This window comes from Hyalella azteca, unplaced genomic scaffold (assembly GCF_000764305.2).
Source record: "Hyalella azteca isolate HAZT.00-mixed unplaced genomic scaffold, Hazt_2.0.2 contig5032, whole genome shotgun sequence".
NCBI classification, from domain to species: Eukaryota; Metazoa; Arthropoda; class Malacostraca; order Amphipoda; family Hyalellidae; genus Hyalella; species Hyalella azteca.
This window is the reverse complement of record NW_025935237.1, coordinates 183,537-203,761: the sequence shown is the minus strand read 5'-3', so window position 1 is coordinate 203,761 and position 20,225 is coordinate 183,537. Positions and strand designations below refer to the sequence as shown.

Here is a 20,225-nt window from a genome sequence, read left to right as displayed (position 1 = left end):
TTTAAGCTCAATTATGGTGCCAAAACCATGAAAATGAAATTTATTCAATCCAATTCTATCTTTAAGTTAAGTTAAAGCATTCATATCTATCAGTTGCACCCAGTTCCCCCAACCACCTGCAGTCAAAGTCTTGACTAAAATGTTTTATCCTAGTTAGAATAGATAGCCTACAACAAGAGCTTTCTAATGGTGCATGAATATCTGAAATTGGCTCATAGGAAACCTAGAAATGATAGTTAAAAAAAAAGTGACAGTAGTTGCTCCATTTTCAGGGTGAAATTGTAAATGGGGAAAAAATTAATGGCATTTTCAATTTTCAACCTACTCCACTCATACTTATATGATATTTTTCTAAATTTTTTTCTCTTTTCAGTGGTGTAATTTTCATTACACCAAAAGAAAAATTTTTTTGTGCAAATACCTACAAAAGACCCGGTTTCAAGCCCTTAAGAGCTGAAAAGGCCCTAAATTCCAGCCTAAAACATATTAAAAACTTGTATTTCTGCATGGATTTTAATGCTGTTAACATTGAAAAACTTCATAGTATCTCTCATGCAAGTAATACTCACTAAATAAATTTTAATTTTGATATGAATGTCACTCCAAAACTAAGCAATCCAACTTGGATTGCTCAGATCACTCAGTTTTCAAGGGTGCACAGAGTGGGTGAATGTTTGAAGATCTTTGGCAACTCATCAGTAGCATAATCTATGTCTTCAGAAAATTTTGCAACACATTCAAATATATCTTCATGTGTACGGTACCTATTTTTGTCAAGGAGTATTGAAGCACACAAGAAAAATATGTACCTTTTGAACTGCACTCAAAGCTTTTGTGTCATTTTTGGAGATGCAAGATTCCTGCTAGATGAATTATATACCTCTAAATATTAACAAAAGTGCCTGATGGGTCTGTAAGACTCCAAGTTTTTGAAAATTTATACCTTTGTTGCCATCACATTTCATTCATATATAGGAAAATTTCAATCCTGTATTAAAAGTTTAGGTAATTTTGATAAAATATCCTCAGTGATACTACTGGGCAACACTTTTGGCCTAAAAAGAGGATCTTGACAACACAATTGCCAAATTCCATATAGTGAGAATTCGTAATTGCCAAATTCCTAATGAAAAATTTCTGCCAGTAGTACATTGTTGATGCATCCATAACATAACAGCTGATACATTGCTGTGTGGCAGTGAGATGATTGTTGACAGCATATTAGTCAAAAGTGAACTGTCCTAGAATCTGGTTGAATGGTGTTGCTGCTGCTGCTGCTCATGTCAAAATGCCATGACTTACTATATTGTTTCAGTGTTGGGAAAAAAAAGCCTTCTTAATTTTTACTTCCAAACTATTCTAGATTCTATAATTCTAATTTTCTCTAATTTGTTCAGCTCTTGAAATTTTAATATCAAGTTAATAATGGTCAACAAAGAACTTAGCCCTCAGCAGCTTGCTAAGCTGAAGCAACACACATACTCCTGTACAAACTGCAGCCTCTTTGATCCATTCATGCAAGTATGTTTATTTTTAAGGTGTTTTGTGTAAGTCTGAGCTTTTAAGTTTAAATTATTTATCTTTTAATATAACAGTCATGCATATTATTACCTATGTAGAAGCTTCTTAATTTCTATTAAAATTTTCATAAAAACCTTTATTGTTTACCTCTACTTTCACTGGGTATTGCAATGAAATATCCCTATGTGTAATTGTCTGATGTTTGATATGAAAAAGAAACTTGAAGGTAATTTAATTGCCATGCAAGTTTTATTTCATTGTTTTGTTTGGAAGAGTTGTTCAAAATGAAAATTTTAAAGAATTTTACCCTCAGTTGCCTTAATGAATGCTTATAGTTTTTCTAAAAATTTTCTATTTTTTATTTTATTCTTTATTTATTTATATTTTTTTACTAGGTATCTTTACTATTTTCAATGATAAAGATTTTTAGTGAATATTAAAATATAAACAAGGTACCGTAAAATGGGGTAACTTTGACCACTTTTTTTTCAAAATGATGCCATTTTTTTACTAGATAAGTTAAACTTAAATTGAAACCTGCAAAATACAGATCTATACTCTAGCTTTGCTTACCATAAATTGCTGGCTCCTGCCTCTCATAGTTTTCATGTAATTTCAAAAAAAGTGATGGTCTTTGTTACCCCAGCTCTTGGGGTTTCTTTGACTGGGTGGTAAAATCAATTTTATTTTTTGGTAAAATAACTCTAAATAACTCCAGGTTTTGGTGCATTGTAGTAGAACTCTTCTAGTTACATATGCAAATGACAAATTTGTGGAAAGTGTCATAGTTTGCAAATTGGGGGCGCTGCCCCCCAATTGGCAAAATGTGACTACCTAATGGCAGCCGTGACGGGGTAACATTGACCGGCTTGGAAATTAAGTTAAAATTACCATATATAAGACTCTATAGAGTCTGAAACATAAAGAAAAGAACATTGATAGGTGTATCAAACATAAAATATGTTATATAGGTACCTATGGTAATTTTAACTTAATTTCCAAGCCGGTCAATGTTACCCCATCACGGCTGCCATTAGGTGGTCAAAGTTCCCCCATTGGGGGGCAGTGTCCCCCATTTGCAAACTATGACACTTTCCTAAAATTTGTCTTTTGCATATGTAACTAGAAGAGTTCTACTACAATGCATCAATACCTGGAGTTATTTTACCAAAAAATAAAAAAATTTGAGGGGGTACTCTAACAGGCTTTAAATAATAGCTCTTTTTTGTGGGTCACATTATAGTCAAATGGGGTAAGACAGGATCGCAGCCTTCATGGGGTAAGAAAGGACTGGCCCATGGCATGCATTCTAATTGCACTGAATTTAATTTGACAAAAGAATAAGTTAGAGCAATCATTGCCTGTCATTTCAGTGCTTGTTTCAACCCTCTTCTGCAAATAATGAATTTCTGGCTAATTTTCAAAGAAAACCTATGTAAAGAAGGGTCACAAAATAGTTAACCCCTGCCTGACAACTATTCTAAAATGGGGTAAAAAAGGACCGGACATGGGGTAAGACGGGACCACTAAATGATCATGTTTTACCCCACAAGTGGTCCTATCTACCCCATAAATGGTCCTGTATTACCCCACAAATGGTCCTTTTTTACCCCATAGTTTATCAAAAATAGCTTTTAAATGAATATATTATTGTGCATAAGTACCTATACATGGAGTATTTTGGTCAAAATTTTCATCTTTTGCGTAAAATAACCATTCTAACTTGTTAGTTTTTTAATTAGATAAATTTAGCATACTATTGTGAATTGCATCATGGGGATGGAGAAAATAGGGATGTCTCTTCCCATTAGTGAGCTGCAGAACAATGTGCAAGAGTGGCTGGGGGAAAAAATCATTGTGTGAAACATAAAAAATAATTATTATCACAATTTTGTGAGAGGGCATGGGCTATGTTTGAAGAAGTGCACCACAAATGCAGTTAGCAAGAAAACACGACATCCGACTCTTAAGTTATTATCCATTGGTTTTATTACCAATTTGATAAATTTTCAGACAATGACACTAGTGGAATATACATGTAGCATTTGGCAGTGCTCTACAATGAATCAAAGCCAACCTACCATTTCTATGCTTAACAAAGTTTGCTCGTGGCAAAAACTCCAATGTGACTGATATTAGAGTTGACTTCCTGCAACACAAAACAGTAACAAGTGGAGTTTTAATCAAATAATGTGTTTCTAGATGGATAATATTGAATATCAGATTTATATTTTTACTAAAAACCTTGTAACATAAGAATTACCTGTTGGTCCTTTCTTACCCCAGCCTGGTCCCATATTACCCCAATGGGGTAAGATGGGACCAGCTCACTTTTTTTAATCTGTACAGAAAACTGTGTTGTATGCAAAAAGTCTGAGTTGTAGCTTTGAAGCCCATTGCATAACCACACCTTGTGATAGGTTTAGGGTTTTTTAGTTATTCATGGTATAGATGCTACAGGCTTGTTAGTGATTTCGGTCCTGTCTTACCCCATCTGACTATATTAGTTTTCTAACCTATTAGATATGCAAACTTTTTAAATCTTTCTATTGTGTTACGTAGCCTCAGTAATAGGCCTTTGATGGCCATTGACAAAATTTTTCTATGTCAAATCGTTTTTGAGTTTTGGGGGTTTTTGTTAAAAAAAAGAAAAGTGGGCAAAGTTACCCCGCCGGTCAAAGTAACCCCATTTTATGGCATTAAAGCATTCATTCTCACACAGCCTGTGTTAAAGCATTGAGGTCATCTATTTATTTGCCTCATTATTGATATATTATTCTAAATTTATTATAGTTATATATGTAAGATAGATTTCTGCAGCATATAATGATGGTAAAAATGATGCTCCAGGTATGGTGGTGCTGGCTGGTACAACAGTTTCCCCTCAACATAGCACCCAACCTCATCACGGTCATCGGTCTGCTGGTGAATGTCCTCACCTCTTTACTCATGGTTTACTTCAGCCCATATGCTGACCAGGAGGTTTGTGCTTCAAATGAGTGACTGCAAATGATAATTCCTACTAGCTTTAAGCCTTGGTTAACAATTTAATATTATTACTTGGGTGCCAAAAGATGGTTTTATTGGAGTATTTCTACAATTGTAGCTCTGATGCAACCCTTCTCCCTTTTCTGCAAAGCACTTCACCAAAAAAATTTATATTAAACATAAATTATTACCAGCCTGTTTCATAAGCCTAAGCAAATTAAATTGCATTGTGAGGAAATTTCAGTTGATTATCAAAATTTCCCTCTGAGCGGCAGTTGGAACAATGTACTAGCCTCATTTTATATTTGGAACTCCTCTTCTATTAGTGTCTGGATACTACAGGTGTCATTTTATATTAATGACAATTTAATATATTAATTTAATATATTAAATTAATATATTAATTAATTTATATATTAATATTATATTAATATTAACATTTTAGAGGCAGTATAGTTGATGTGTTTGCAGGTAGGTATATCTTGGTGAACTAACCTATTTTTAATGTTTGTATTTCTTCTACCAGTTTCTGGACATGACATAGGTATGATGATTTTGATATATATATAACTATATATATATATATAACTATATATATATAACTATATATGAACAAAATTAACCTTTGAGACAATTATAGTTGTTGTGTTTGGCAGGTAGGTATATATCTTTGTGAGCTAGCCTATTTTTTCCAGTTTAGATTTCTTCTACCAGTTTCTGGTTACTACATATAACAATTTTGATTTATTAATGTACAAAATTAACCCCCAGCAACAACCATAGCTGTTGATGTTTGGCAGGTATAAATCTTGATGAGCTAGCCTATTTTTTCAGTTTAGAGTTCTTCTGCCAGTTTCTGGACTCTACATATAAAAATTTTGATTTATTAAAGAACAAAATTAACCTTCTAGAGACAATTATAGTTGTTGTGTTTGGCAAATATATAGGTAGGTATCTTTGTGAGCTAGCCTATTTTTCAGTTTGTACTTCTTCTACCAGTTTCTGGACACTACATATGACGATTTCGATATATATACGAACAAAATTAACTTTTTAGAGAGAATTTTAGTTGTTGTGTTTGGCAGGTACCACGATGGGCTTGTCTTCTATGCTGCCTGGGTCTCTTCATTTACCAGTCGCTGGACGCTATAGATGGCAAGCAAGCCAGACGCACCAACAGCCAGTCTCCACTTGGCGAACTGTTTGACCACGGATGTGATAGCCTCAGTACACGTCAGTGCCTTGCATTTTAACTATTAGGAATTAGATTTAATTCATTTTTAATATGAAACTGATGTTACTGGCTGGAGTAACACACATGTTACTCTTGAATTATATGTGTAGGTAGTCAATTCAGTTCCTATGTCAACATTCCTCAACCTTATTTTTCAGATAAGTTGACAGGCTGGCCTATTTTGTTTTCATTAAGTTGTGTCTACTTTATTTTATCAGATTTCAAATATCCAAAATTTTATTTCACACTAAATTGCCAATAATTAAATGTAGATCACATTCATTTCATATTTCTACAAGAAAATTATTTTTATTGAAACTAATATATTTTTCACTGTGCAGTGTTTGTGTCAGTGTCGGTATGTTGTGCTGTACAACTAGGCAAGCGACCATACTGGCTGTTCTGCCAGTGTATGATGGCCGTGACGCTCTTCTACTGTGCTCACTGGCAGACTTACGTGTCAGGTACTTTATCTTTATTGAGGCACTTAACTATTAATTCTGTGAATCTTTTGTAGAAATGAGGTACCGTATACTTCTCAGCAAGCTTTAAGGTATACCTGTTTATTGAGTATCAAAATCAAGGGTTTTTGTTTTTTGTCTTTAAAACTTATCAAGTTTTAGTCGAAGATGTACAGGATGAATTCAACCTCTATTCTGGCTTGGAACCTATTAAAGCGGTTCAATAATCAGTGGAACATTATCTAATACCAACGAATGTGATGCCCTCAATTCCTAGTCTAGTTAGACACCTATATAATAGGTAAATACTCTATTAATCGTTCACTAATAACAACGTATGTGATGCCCTCAATCCCTAGTCTATGTAGCTGTAGGTACCTATACAAATGGTTATATACTCTTTAAATCGTTTATGGATCGTTCACTAATACCAACGAATGTGATGCCCTCAATTCCTAGTCTGGCTAGGCACCTATAAAATTGGTTCAATACTCATTAAATCGTCTATAAAATGTCTGGTTGAGCAGGCAAGTTGCGGTTTGGTCGCGTGGATGTCACCGAAGCCCAGTTCGGCGTCATGCTCATACTGCTCATCTCCACCTTATGTGGCTCCTCCTTCTGGAGCTATCAGGTGAGTGCTTGCTGGCTCCATACTCCAGTGCTCCATACTCCAGTGCTTGCTGGCTCCATACTCCAGTGCCCCATACTCCAGTGCTTGCTGGCTCCATACTCCAGTGCTCCATACTCCATACTCCTCTCATGATTGAAGGCAGTAAAATGATGAAAAACTTCCCTAAATTTCAGTGCCTTTAAAAAAACAGTAAAATGAACTGCCTTAAATTTCAGTGCATTTAAAAGGCAGTAAGATGATAATAAACTGCCTTGAATTTCAGTGCCTTTAAAAGGCAGTAAGATGATGATAAATTGCCTTTAATTTCGAATGAAGTAAGAAGATTGGTATTTTCTAAAAATTGTCTCTCATAAAATAAATTCAAAATTGAATTGACGATTACTGAGAATCACGGTCTTGTAATTTGGCCTCTACTGGTAGTTAGAATTACCAATTAATGTTTCTTCTATGATAACCTCATGATGATTATGGTATTCAGCAAGTGTTTGAAGGTACCTCTTTGCTGGCTCCCCTTGGTAATTTTTTTAATCATTGATGTTCTTTATAATACTACGTGTGAACGAAGGTGATGCATTCATTCATTTTCTTGATATTCCAGGTATGCGCAAAATCCATAATGCATACTCAACGAAGTAGTAAAAACGTACTTGAGTATATTATATTTTAACAAATATTTACAATTCGTTTTGTTTCTTGCGTCACTTTTTGAACCCGTTCAATAATCAATTATGATAGGTTAATTATTCTACTCAGCAATGCAGCCTGCAGCTCTTATCATATTTACGTGCGTTATGTATTAATATTGTCGAATGTGTTCATGTTGTCATATTCATTTCAGACGTAGTATGTTTTTTGTTTGCTACTACTACTACTTCAAAAATTTGACATTAAATTACCACCTTCATTTTCGATCTTGATACCATAACTTTTAAAAATTTTCAGGAACATATCATTTTCATTGGTACCCTTGAAAGCATTGCAGTTCCAGGTACAAGTTACTGAACTATAAGCACGTTTTTGTGTGCCAGTTTAACCTTGTCTATGCTCGAACGCAAGGTTCCTGCCCTGGGCCTGACGCTGCAGTGTCTGCCTACAATCTTTGGCTTTATTGCTGGTTCCATAGCCCTGTTTAATAACTTCCAAGTGATCTTCATAGAGAGAGGAGCAGGCAGGAATGGATCCACCGTCGCTGTAAGTCATTCATATCCTATATTCATGTATATTATGAATGTATAATACATACATTCAGATTTTCTGCATTGCCTGCTCCCACTAAACGCCCGCCTAACTCGCTGTACTCTCGCAGTCCGTGTCGCACCGTCATTATTTTCTCCGTGTTTAACGAGTGATAAATCAAAATTATCAATCTGCATGCTGATAAATTTGTTGTTATTGTCAGTGTTGTTCTACTCCTCTGTTTTTTTAGCATGGTGCTCGGTTTCTGACTGCTATATCTACGAATTTGGTTTGCATAGTGATTTGAATCCTGGATTTTTCGGTTTCGCATTTTATTGCTCCGGTACTTCTAATGCAAAGGTTTCTGGTCTGTTTAACTATACTATTGTTGCTTAAGTTGTGTATTGAGAATTTTCTCGTCTGAATATTCATTAAAATTGGTCTGATTTATTTTGATATACTGTCGAATGTGCCGTTTGAGCTTGGAATGACGATTGATTTTTTTATAATTTTTTATATTTTCTCCTGCCCTATTTTCTTTTGCACACTCTTCATTCAAACGTGTGTTGAATCTCAGCGCGTACAGAATTCATCATGCTGATCAATAAAATGAGAAAAATAATAAAACCAAGCTCATCAATATAACAGAAGTAAATCTAGTAAAGCAAACTGTGCTTAGTGACAGGTTCTTTGCTTCGAGCTGCGTTGAAAACGTCTTCAGAATGTCTAGCGATTCTCCCATACATAATCTGTTCGTACTTCTTCTATCGACTTTATTTTAATATTGCACACTGAGGTTGTCAATTTGCAATATTTTATTGAATTTGTCACATTAAGTTTCCTTCACCCTGTCAAATCCTACGCATCGTGATTCAATTCTTTAATTTTGTATAAAACATTTTCTGACAAGTACATCCCATGGAAAATATTCGTTGTGATGCGGCGTTTTTATGTAGTTGTGTATTAAGTTATTGAAGAGCAGAACAGTAAACTTATCGCCATCTCGTGGATCAGATTTGAGGGAACTATCCCTCCAGAACTCAGTTCCTTGAAAATTTAGATGAGACATATCAGCGACAGACCAGTCTTAGTAGGTATCACTTTCGATTTTAATGTTGCCTCGACAAATATTTATTATTGTCATTATTGTGTCATTTTTTTTTTTTTTGCTACTGGTTATGGAAACGTAGTAAGCAAAGGATGTCGTAACCAGATGATATTAGGCTATTGCGTTGTGGTTTGAAATTTGTGCCGCTAAAACTGCGTTCCCTGTCTACTGAAGATTGAATTTAATTCCAAATAACATTAATTGTGTAAATGCTATGAAAATGTGAAAACCAGCGCCCTGTGCCATATCCTCTACATGTGATGCTTGTGTCATTGCTGGTCATCACGAGCTGAAGGTGTACAGGTTTATCATCTGTAGGTGTAGAAATAGCTTTTATTTATGCATTGAATTGGATTCTAATAGAGATAGACCTTAATACTGATGTTTATAATCCAATCAATAGTTGAGTATTGTTTCTTCAGTGCTGTTGCTGTTAGAAATCATTTGCGCGCACTATGATGGTGTTTATCAGTTTTTTTTTAAATATTCTGGTCATTGTTGATTGTGTGTTGGGTCGCTGGATTTGTTGAGAGTTCAGCGCCTGCGATGCGTGTAGACGCAGTCTGGGTCCAGGAGGCCCAGTTTCAAATCTCGTCATAGGATGATTTACAGACGAAACACCAGCGTGACCGTGGACAGAGCCGTTCAGAACTTAACTTTTTATATGAGACGTCGTGTGCTGGGGGTGATGAGTGTTCACCACAGTTGCTGGAGGTGCTGGGAGTGCAGTTTTCTGTAGTGGACGTATACTTGGCCGCGGGTTGCCTGCATGTCGCCCAGCTCCTCTACTGCCACGTTCCCGTCGTGCTCTGTGAAGGAGTCGGCAAGAACGGATCGTCTGTCGCTGTACGTTCACGCTCATCTTCTTCAAGTTACTCCACGTGATTACAATGTTATCGGGGCACGTTATCACTTCATGCTATCTGAGAATCGTTTCATGCAATCTTTGAATCGTTTCATGCAATCTTTGAATCGTTTCATGTGAGCTTGAATCGTTTCATGCAATCTTTGAATCGTTTCATGCAATATGAACCGTTTCATACAATATTTGAATTGTTTCACAGCTTTAATGTTGAAGAGAATGTATGACCGCTTTTTTCATTTTGGGAAATTTATTGATGTTTCAAATTTTATAGAAATTCAATGCGAATTTAAATCTAATGCATAACTTGACTGCCTGTAAAATCAACCAAAGCGTTTCATGTATTTAGACATGAACTTCAGTCGAAACAATTTTAGAATTCGTTGCATTTCTGGTTTATTGTCAAGTACTGCAAATTCTTTTTTATATGTATGTGGAGTTTGCTCAACATCCTGTCCTTGAATTTTATTTGACGACTGTTGATAATAATGCGATTTGTTGGGGCTGATTTTGTTCGATACTTCTTGTGTTTTGTAGGATTACGAAGCATGCGATGGGAATAGGCGCTGTAATTCTATGTATATTCTCAAAAGCCATTGCTACTATATTTTCCTTAACTGTACAAGGCCTATGCATCGAATTCGTTCTTTTCGCTGTTTCATGTTCATGAACTTCTTCACCTCTTCGTAATACGTCAACTTTTATACATACTTTGTGTTGATTTATAGGTATGTTATAATAATGTACTCCTTTGATTTTCATTTCATTGTCTTCTCGTTCTGAAGTATTCATTTCAAAAGTGAAACAATTCGTCCACGGAAATGTTTCAATTTACGTGGATGAATGCTTGCTAGTACCACCAAGTCGATTTATAGTCATTTGTCTACGGATACTTCACCAGTCGTCAATAATATTCCTACATAAAGGCATGGTAAATGATATACCAGCCTAATGGCCTGGTGAAGAAGGAAATTTTCAAAGAACTGAGACCTTGCGCTTGCGCGGTGATACCTACCTAATTTTGACTTCTGGTGCGAAGTAGCTTAATAGCTCAAGCGTGAGTAAACCATTATATTACTTGTAAACCATTCTATTACTTACTATGAAACTACTCTGGTACTCTTATTCTATTTGTCGTCAGTAGACAAAAGGTTCAACCTTTGCTCCACGGATGCATTAACCGTCGTCAGTTTTATTCGCACCTCAACGAAAAGTTTCGCCAGCTGCACGGCGTTTTAAACAAGCGTTTTGTCCAGCACATACTGGGCGTGTCGCTGCTGGACTTGCTGAGCTGCGCCAGCTTGCTGTACCAAACTTCCCATCTGCTGTACCAGCTGAGCTTTGCTGTGCTGCCTGGACAGGGAGCTGGACACAGAGGCGCTTCTCTTGCTGTCAGTTTTGCTTCATGTTAGCAAGGGAGAAATTTGGTATTTTGTGACGTAAAATCGCTGTGAAGCCTTCAATACATGCACTAGAATATTGCCTTCAAAGCGTAACTTGCAAGGAAACCTTTTCTCAATATGGACGCTTCAGTATTCTTTCATTTACGCCTCAATATTACCTCTGAAGCGCAAAATTGCTGTGAAGCCTACAATTTAGGCCTGAATATTGCTTCTGAACCGTGAATTTGACGTTTAGCGCCTAGTAAGCGCGTGGATATCACGCCTCTAGCGTAAATTTGTATTTGCGCGTATATTATGTCCTTTTGTAGTGAATAGTCGGCGTGTAGCTTTGACATTCCGCTTTCATTTACTCATGTACATCAGTAAATACGCTCGTGTAAATTACGTCTATCGAGCAGTTACCGTTTTACAGCTAGTCGAAAGTTACTTTTCCGATTTATCTACAACCTAGCTTTGATGATTAATCTCCTATCGTGTCGGCACCTAACATCATCATTAGCTCTTCCTGGTCCTGGCATTGCTTCTGTGATTGAATACTTTAACGCAATTTAGATTATTATTACCCCTCAGGGGGGACTTTTAACGCGTGTCTGTGCGCGTCAGAAGTCCTATGGGATTTCGCGTTCCTAGGGGGATTGTTCCTGAGCGCCCCACCGTTGAGCTCGCGGTGTCTGACTGTAGGTCTCAGTTGTGGGGTTAAGTTAAGTAGATAGGGTTCCTTACATTAAGTTATTATGCAGGTAGGATCCCCTTACATTTCCCTTCTCTGTCTCTCTCGTGCGGGCGGCCGACGTCCCGTGTAAGCGACCTCTTGTTCGAGTGTTGACCGTTTAACTTATATACTGGGACCTGTTCTTGCCTAATACCATTTGTTGTAATTATCAAGGACCGTTTAACTTATATACTGGGACCTGTTCTTATCTAATACCATTTGTTGTAATTATCATGGACCGTTTAACTTATATACTGGGACCTGTTCTTGTATAATTCCATTTGTTGACATTCTCAATAACTCTTAACTTTTAGCTTTCAAAGTATTTCTATCTAATTTCATTTGTACTGTAATAATCTGCAATTATTCTTCCACAAGATTTATTGTATTTCTGTACGTTGTGGGCTCCTGATTTGGTTTGTAGTGATTCCTTTATATGACTGTAACTGTAGTGCGTCTCATTCGACCATCTGCATCTACAACTACAGTAGCTTTCAAATACGCAGTTATTTCCTTATTTTTATTCCAAAACTTTTTTATTTCACGGTTATTGTTGTCAGTTATTTTATTTCACTGTTATTTGTTGTTTGGTGATTTGACTGCTTGGCATGTCCATCTTACCCTTAGCTTTCTAATCCACTAATATCAGTTTACTCTTTAACAATTAATCTCCTCACATTAAGTTTTATGTGATACCAAGCTTGTGGAGTTGGCTTCTTGCATGTTGCCATGTTTGTAATATTTTACTTGCTTTTTTATTACTTTTAAATTATCCAGTTTTTTTTCTTTTATAACCTTCCATTCTGTACCACTATATTTTGTCTCCATTTCCATTCTTTACCCATGTCGTTACCTTCTACTTCTCTATGCGCATAGTCTTGGGCCTAATATGCATTCCTTATTAAAAATTAGCTTTCCATGCTATATTATTTTATATTATATGCAACATTACCGTATATAAAAGCTCAAACTTACGTCATGACGTTGATGTAAAACTTGCAATATTTTTTACATTCGTGGGGCGTAGCTTGTCAATATGTTAGGTCTATTTATTTAATGTTTCTGTGGACTATTGAGTATGTAATAATGTTTATTAATGTATTACATATAAAATGTATTATATAATGTTTTTTAATGTATCACATAATGTTTATTGATGTATAATTGAGTGTCTATAACGTAGGGCACGAGCGTGTTGTCGCCGATGGTGCCGCTGTTATACTTCATCGTACCAGCCCTCATGGTCGCATGGAAGAGCAGCGACGCTATATTCTTATCTAACCCGCTGCTCTACATGTTCACTTTCGGCCTGGTCGCCGCCAGGGTCTCCAACAGACTTGTCGTGAGTCATGCCATCTGTGATCTTATTAAGAAAACTATTTATTTAAGTGGGTCTATAGTGAAACTATCTTTGAAAAGCTTGCCTTTGTACATGTTCACTTTCGGGCTGGTCGCCGCCAGGGTCTCCAACAGACTTGTCGTGAGTTATACCATCTGTGATATTATTTAGAAAACTATTAAAGTGGGTTTATAGTGAAATTATATACGAAAAGCTAGCTTTTGTACATGTTCACTTCCTGGCTGGTAGCCGCCAGCGTTCCTATCAGACTTTTCGTGAGTCATGCCATCTTTGATGTTATTAAGAAAACTATTTAAGTGGGTTTATAGTGAAACTAAACCGTAAAATGGGGTAACTTAGACCACTTTTTTTTAATGATGCCATTTTTTTACTAGATAAATTAAACTTGAATTGAAACATGCAAAATACAGGTCTATACTCTAGGTTCCCTCACCATAAATTGCTGGCTCTTGCCTCTCATAGTTTTTATGTAATTTCGAAAAAAAGTGATGGTCTTTGTTACCCCAGCTCTTGAGGTATCTTAGACTGGGTGGTAAAATCAATTATATTTTTTGGTAAAATAACTCCAAATAACTCCAGGTTTTGGTGCATTGTAGTAGAACTCTTCTAGTTACATATGCAAATGACAAACTTGAGGAAAGTGTCATAGTTTGCAAATGGGGGGCACCGCCCCATAATGGGGGAAATATGACTACCTAATGGCAGCCCTGATGGGGTAATATTGACTGGCTTGGAAATTAAGTTAAAATTACCATATATAAGACTCTGTAGAGTCTGAAACATAAAGAAAAAACATTAATAGATTGTCGAACATAAAATATGTTATATATGGTAATTTTATATTAACTTCCAAGCCGTCTATGTTACCCCGTCAGGGCTGACATTAGGTGGTCTAAGTTCCCCCATTTGGGGGCGGCGCCCCCATTTGCAAACTATGACACTTTCCTAAAATTTGTCATTTGCATTTGGAGGGGGTACTCTGGCAGGCTTTAAATAATAGCTTTTTTTCGTGGGTCACATTTTTAATTTTTTAACCTATTAGATATGCAAACTTTTTAAATCTTTCTATTGTGTTATGCAGCCTCAGTATTAGGCCTTTAATGCCCATTGACAAAATTTTCTATGTCAAATAGTTTTTGAGTTTTGGGGGTTTTTGTTCAAAAAACGAAAAGTGGTCAAAGTTACCCCGGGAGTCTAAGTTACCCCATTTTACGGTATTTGAAAAGTTAGCTTTTGTACATGTTCACTTCCTGGCTGGTAGCCGCCAGCGTACCTATCAGACTTTTCGTGAGTTATGCTCTATGTGATTATATTAAAACAATGATTGAACTGAATCGTGATAATGTACATATTGTGACTTTTCTACAACCAGCACAGCTAAGGGCCGGATTTTAACCACACACAAAAAATAAATTTCCATTCTTTCCATTTTCATAAACAAGTGAGATGATGCCGTCTATTATCATCATGGATGCTAACATTAATAAGATGATACTGCCTACCATCATCATGTATACTAACATTTACCATGTATGTGTCAGGTGGCACACATGACTAAGCACGAGATGGCCTACACGGACTCGTCAATGCTCGGCCCCGCAGCGCTGCTGCTCAACCAGTTCTTCAACTCCCCCGTGCCTGAACACTGGCTCCTCTGGCTTGTATTTGTGAGCATTACATAGATTGATTGGAATTTTCACTGTTCCCTTTACCACGTTTTACTGATCTCCTACAGAGTCCTCTTCACCCTAGAAGCGGGCTACGGCCCTAAGATCTGTGACAAGTGTTCAATCAGTTTTGCTAAAGTGACAGTTGCTAAAGTGATAATGCTCAGTTTTTCTGCTAGCGTTTAGGAGTGTGACAAACAAGTGTTGTAGGTTTGTGCTGGTGCCAGGCAAGGGTGGAAATACTTGGCTCTTGGCAGCTGGAACTCCCACACTCGTCACCCTTACGTCACTGCTGTGCTGACGAAGCGTCACTGCTGTGACTGAACTCCACTGATTCCTTTGGTTGGCTCAACTCTTCCTAGCATAACTGGACAGGTTTATGCTCCAGTGAAGAGATAGTGAATGCGTCAACTGTTCCTCACATAACTTTGATAGATTTATGTGCCAGTGAAGAGGCGGCTTTTGCCAGTGAAGAGGCGGCCAGTAAAGAGGCGGCTTTTCAAGTGTTCCGTTGGAGTCGAGCATCAAGTATTCTCCGACTTCAGCGGTGTTCTTCAATATATTTTTGTTATATTAAGCCTGTCTGAAGGGTAATTCTGAACCCGAGAAGTGTCAGTGAACAGCAGCTAGTGGAGGAGGGGAAGATGGCGGATATTGTAGCTGGAGGTAAGGGAGGGAGTGGTGCAGGGAGGGGTCCTGGAGCGGTCAAATGCGGAATTTGCTCAAGGAGAGTTCTGGTGAAGGATAAGGCGCTGCAATGTGAAATCTGCCTTGTATGGTACCACTGTAGCTGTGAGCAAATAGATGACCAAGCCTACAATTTAATTTGTGATGATACTGGAAAAACTGACCCACTTTTCCACTATTTCTGCTCCAAGCAATGTAATAAGCCGGCGTCTAATTTCTCCGTACACAGATTGTTACGTTCCCCATACATAGATTACTGCGTTTCTCCATACATAGATTACTACGTTTCTCTATACATACAATATATTACAACGTTTCTCCGTACATACAATATATTACTACGTTTCTCCATACATAGATTATTACGTTTCTACATACTTAGATTATTACGTTTTTCCATACACGGATTACTATGTTTTTCATCGTTTTATCTTCAACTTCATCGTTCCTGAGCGCTGGCTCCTCTGGATTGTATTTGTGAGGATTACATAGATTACATATCAGTTGATCTGTAAGAGGTTGCTTTTCTGTACATATCTTATATGAATGGTAATTAAGTAATACCTGAGGGTTGGTACGGTTGTAGCAAGATCCGAGGATATTGAGGAACAGCATAAACAATTATATAGTATTATGTACGACTAAAGTTCAGCTTACAGTATAGAATGATCTAAGTTTATAAATTGGAGCTTCAACACTGATGTCTTCGGCGTCCAGTTGAAATACGGATATGTCTAGACTCTAGAGTACCTATATCCGCTAGGCCGTTTTCTACTCAGACGTTAATATAAGTTTATTGTCCTGTTTGATAAGGACAGAAGCAATGGGTATACCGACAGCGGTCCTCGCCCAAGACTGAAGCTAATCACTCGCGACAGAGCTTATATAACTTCGCTATTTGACGTCACCAAGAGCGTGACTTCATTAACATGGAAGGCGAACAAGGAAATGTTTATGAACATATCGCAATGAAGGAGATTATCTTTCTGCAAGGAGATATCAATGAGGAAATATCCAGGGACGAATGGTGTTAAACATTGCCACCGTACAGATCATAACTCATGGATTACACTGCACACTCAAAATTCATTGTACTTTTTTTGCCTCATTCATATTTGGTTTTGGCGTTACCCATACTACGCTTTAAAAATATTTTGCCTCGCTGTCACGGCCCGTTTGATGAATCACATGACGCACGCAAGTCGTTGTTCTTCCATAACCCTTATTTCTCTGTGCAGTTCTACGTGACATTTGACTTGCTCCGCTACGTACGCAACGTTTGCATGGAGATCTGCGTCTTCCTGAACATTGAGCTCTTCAGAATACCGGGGCCTGGGGCGGGGGGCAACAGCAACGGGAGCGCCGCCCCCGCCAAACATGACGTCCGGGCTAAAGGGCGCGGCAGGCCCGTCTGATCCCCTCCTCTTTTAGCGACTTTAACTCATCATCTTCTCACTACTGCTTCACTATTCACTCTATTACGAATTATTTATCTGTTTCTAAGTTCTTCATAATCTATTCCGCTACATTCATTCTTCAGAATTTATTTCAGATGTTTTTTTGCAGTTTCTAAACAATGTAATGTCTTACGGATATTTTTTGCATGGTTCTCTCGTTCACTTTAATATTGATTATTTACTAATTTCATTACCGCATAGTCATACGCGAATATAAATTTAGCGTAATTATTTCCGCGAATGCTTGAAAGCTATAAATCATTTGACGCTTTGCTGGATAGCAACAACAAATATTAATAACAATTTATTAATATTTTCTTTATTTATTTAGCTTATCCTGATGCTACCAAATCCTCATCCGTGCATTATCTTTAAGATGAGAGCCTGATGCCTTCAGTGCATCAATGATATTCTTACGGAAAAGTTTTATGCGCCCCAATTCCAGAGCATAAACCCTTCTCTGCTGAGAATATTTGTATGTATAGTGTGTGTTGTTATGGGGATTTGTTGTAGAGGTGAAAGTGTCCGTTGTATTGTATAATAGTTCTGATGACGTTAATTCATAATTTATCATCCCTTGCTGCACTGCAATGCTAATGTTGCCATGTAAGAGCACGGCAGCACCATGAGTTATTGACTCTTACATCGTTATTCTAGTAATGTCACCAAGACCAAGTTCAGAATATAATTCATGAGACTAAAATTGCTTGCATTAGCAAAATTCGTCGTATTGGCGCTAAAAATATTAAATTTTCTGCAAGTAATGCCAGTCGTAGTAGAGTTCCAAGCAATAACATGCAAGGGAGTAGATCTGTAGATGCTGTAGAATGTTTGTTCCTTTATAGTTTATAGTATAGTAGATTATTTTAGGTGTACGTCCCTCAGTTAAATAGAATAGAAATTTTCTTTATGAAACAGTCACATCTCGGTTTGAATTTTCCATAAATTAGTCTTTTTGTAAATAAGAGAGTCGTGATCTAGTAACTTTGAAACTTTGTGTGCGTTTACTGCTGAGTTTTGAGTTCCCTGACCTACGAGGCCGCCACCTCGATTTCCGTTTTTCATTGTAAGAAAATAGTATAATATATATTTTGATGTTAGGGAAATAACCCATTTATTCCCTCGCCTTCATGTGTATCTCCAGTAGCTGATCAATTTTGTTCTTGCGATTTCGTTTTAATTCCATAGCGACTTACGCTCCTTGTACGCTTTTGTTCTCGCAATTGAAGTCCTGTTTTTATGTCCATCATTGTACTGCTCTTACAACGTCAATTACCTAGAGAAAAGTTGTTAACAATTGCAACATTATTTACTTAAATTCTAAATGGAATTTATTATCTTTTCATTGCCATCGTTACATGTGAGCCAAAGGAAATTTGTGCTAGTTTGATTTGAAGATCGAATAATGATTGGTAAAGTGATACATGAAACAATGATGATTGATATGTAATCATATTGTTGGTCGCTAAGATCTGACACAAAAAACGATTGCATGCAATCTAAATGCTGACGATGATGTCAGCATGCATGTCAGCATTGAAACTTAGGCATGTCTTCCTTGTAAATGATTGGCCAGCCGCATCATACTGTAAAGTGCTTCATCGCGTTGTAGCTGTGCATCATGCAATGCAGCATGCTGCATCATGTTGTATCCATACTTCATGCAATGTAGCGTGCTGCATCATACTGTAGCTATGTAGCATGCTGCATCATGTTGTAGCTATGCATCAGACAATGTAGCGTGCTGCATCATGTTGTACCAGGATATTAAACAGTGTAACACCCAGCATCATGTGTTAGTTCAATCAAAGTAGATGCGGATTATGATGCTAAAAATTGCGCTCTTCAGCAAGTCATTTTTCTCGGTAGAATGTATTTGCATGTATGGAGCAGGGGCTTCATTTAATATTTTTTCTGTGTATTATTGAGCGAAAAATTATTTTCTGGCAGTGCATTGATGATCATTGTTGGCCAAGTCTCACGTTCACTAGTAAAATTAGGCAAGCAACATATTTTTTTTTTTTGCTCTGCGCACCGTGATTTACATAACATACATGATTTTGTTATCATGCAAGCTGTGTAAATTTTTTTTAAACCTAGGCTACAATTTGTCTCTATGATTCATGAAGGCGATATTATAGATAGCCTATGTTGGAATTATGTAATGTTTTGTAAAGTTTGGAATTATATTTATTAAATCATTGAATGTATTCTCATTTATTATTTAGAAGATTAATGCACTGCTATGACGTTGGTGAAATCTATTTCACGTAACCTGAATAGATTCGAGCTCTATTAGGGTCTTTAAATAACTATTATCTGATTCGCTTAGTTCATACGTTGTGAGAGAGATGTTTTCTTGCTTGGTTATTAAATGATAAATCAATTTATTGTTTTCTAGCTTGCTTATAACAAATTTTGCTTTAAATATTTGTAGACTTGCGTACTTTTTTTGAAGGCGTAATCTCGCCCAGAGTTGAATTAATATGTTCAAACTTCTCAACGTTCAAGTTTTTTTTCACTTTATAAACTTTTTCTTTTTAATTATATGCGAACATTCTGAGCGGTATTGGTCGGTTGATCAGTTGCTGTTGAAAATAGAACGTAAACCGCCTTACTGACCTCAGGTCATAGTCGCCTCTCTTCATATCATCTCCCCTCTTCACCTCATCTCCCCTCTTCACCTCATCTCCCTCTTCACCCCATCTCCCCTCTTCACCCCATCTCCCCTCTTCACCCCATCTCCCCTCTTCACCCCATCTCCCCTCTTCACCCCATCTCCCCTCTTCGCCTTATCGCGGTCACAACAAAACTTTATCTAGCCCGTCTCAAGAAGTTTCGTGTTTCGAATTTAACCCATGCTATTTTACCGCATTAATTTTGTAAAATAAAAAAATCACGACGTCATACTTTTCGTTCGTTCCACCAAATAGTTGCTGTGCGATGGAAACCTTTCTG

At 37.0% G+C, this 20,225-nt stretch overlaps 1 protein-coding gene across 4 annotated transcripts; it reads left to right on the top strand.

Annotated features, from left to right (window-relative positions):
- The first annotated feature begins 1,315 nt into the window (after positions 1-1,315).
- LOC108674937 (cholinephosphotransferase 1-like) lies at positions 1,316-19,478 on the top strand. Of its 4 annotated transcripts, none has more exons than XM_047880233.1 (10): positions 1,316-1,521; positions 4,372-4,503; positions 5,595-5,742; positions 6,085-6,207; positions 6,732-6,835; positions 9,825-9,965; positions 13,280-13,390; positions 13,529-13,576; positions 14,998-15,123; positions 17,049-19,478. In XM_047880233.1, the coding sequence occupies exons 1-10, from the start codon at positions 1,426-1,428 to the stop codon at positions 17,223-17,225; spliced, it is 1,206 nt and encodes a 401-aa protein (XP_047736189.1). In that variant the 5' UTR covers positions 1,316-1,425; the 3' UTR covers positions 17,226-19,478. The 4 variants fall into 4 exon arrangements, with proteins under 4 accessions (XP_047736189.1, XP_018018412.1, XP_018018411.1 ...); XM_018162923.2 differs by having other exon boundaries at positions 13,280-13,408; positions 13,547-13,576; XM_018162922.2 differs by lacking the exon at positions 13,529-13,576 and having other exon boundaries at positions 13,280-13,438.
- The last annotated feature ends 747 nt before the right edge of the window (positions 19,479-20,225 follow it).

Excerpts from the sequence above, each read along its gene's own strand:
- LOC108674937 (XM_047880233.1), top strand. The coding sequence starts at position 1,426 with ATGGTCAACAAAGAACTTAGCCCTCAGCAGCTTGCTAAGCTGAAGCAA. Across the intron at positions 9,966-13,279 it reads AGAACGGATCGTCTGTCGCT|GGCACGAGCGTGTTGTCGCC; the intron begins GTACGTTCACGC and ends TCTATAACGTAG. Across the intron at positions 13,391-13,528 it reads TATCTAACCCGCTGCTCTAC|ATGTTCACTTTCGGGCTGGT; the intron begins ATGTTCACTTTC and ends TTGCCTTTGTAC.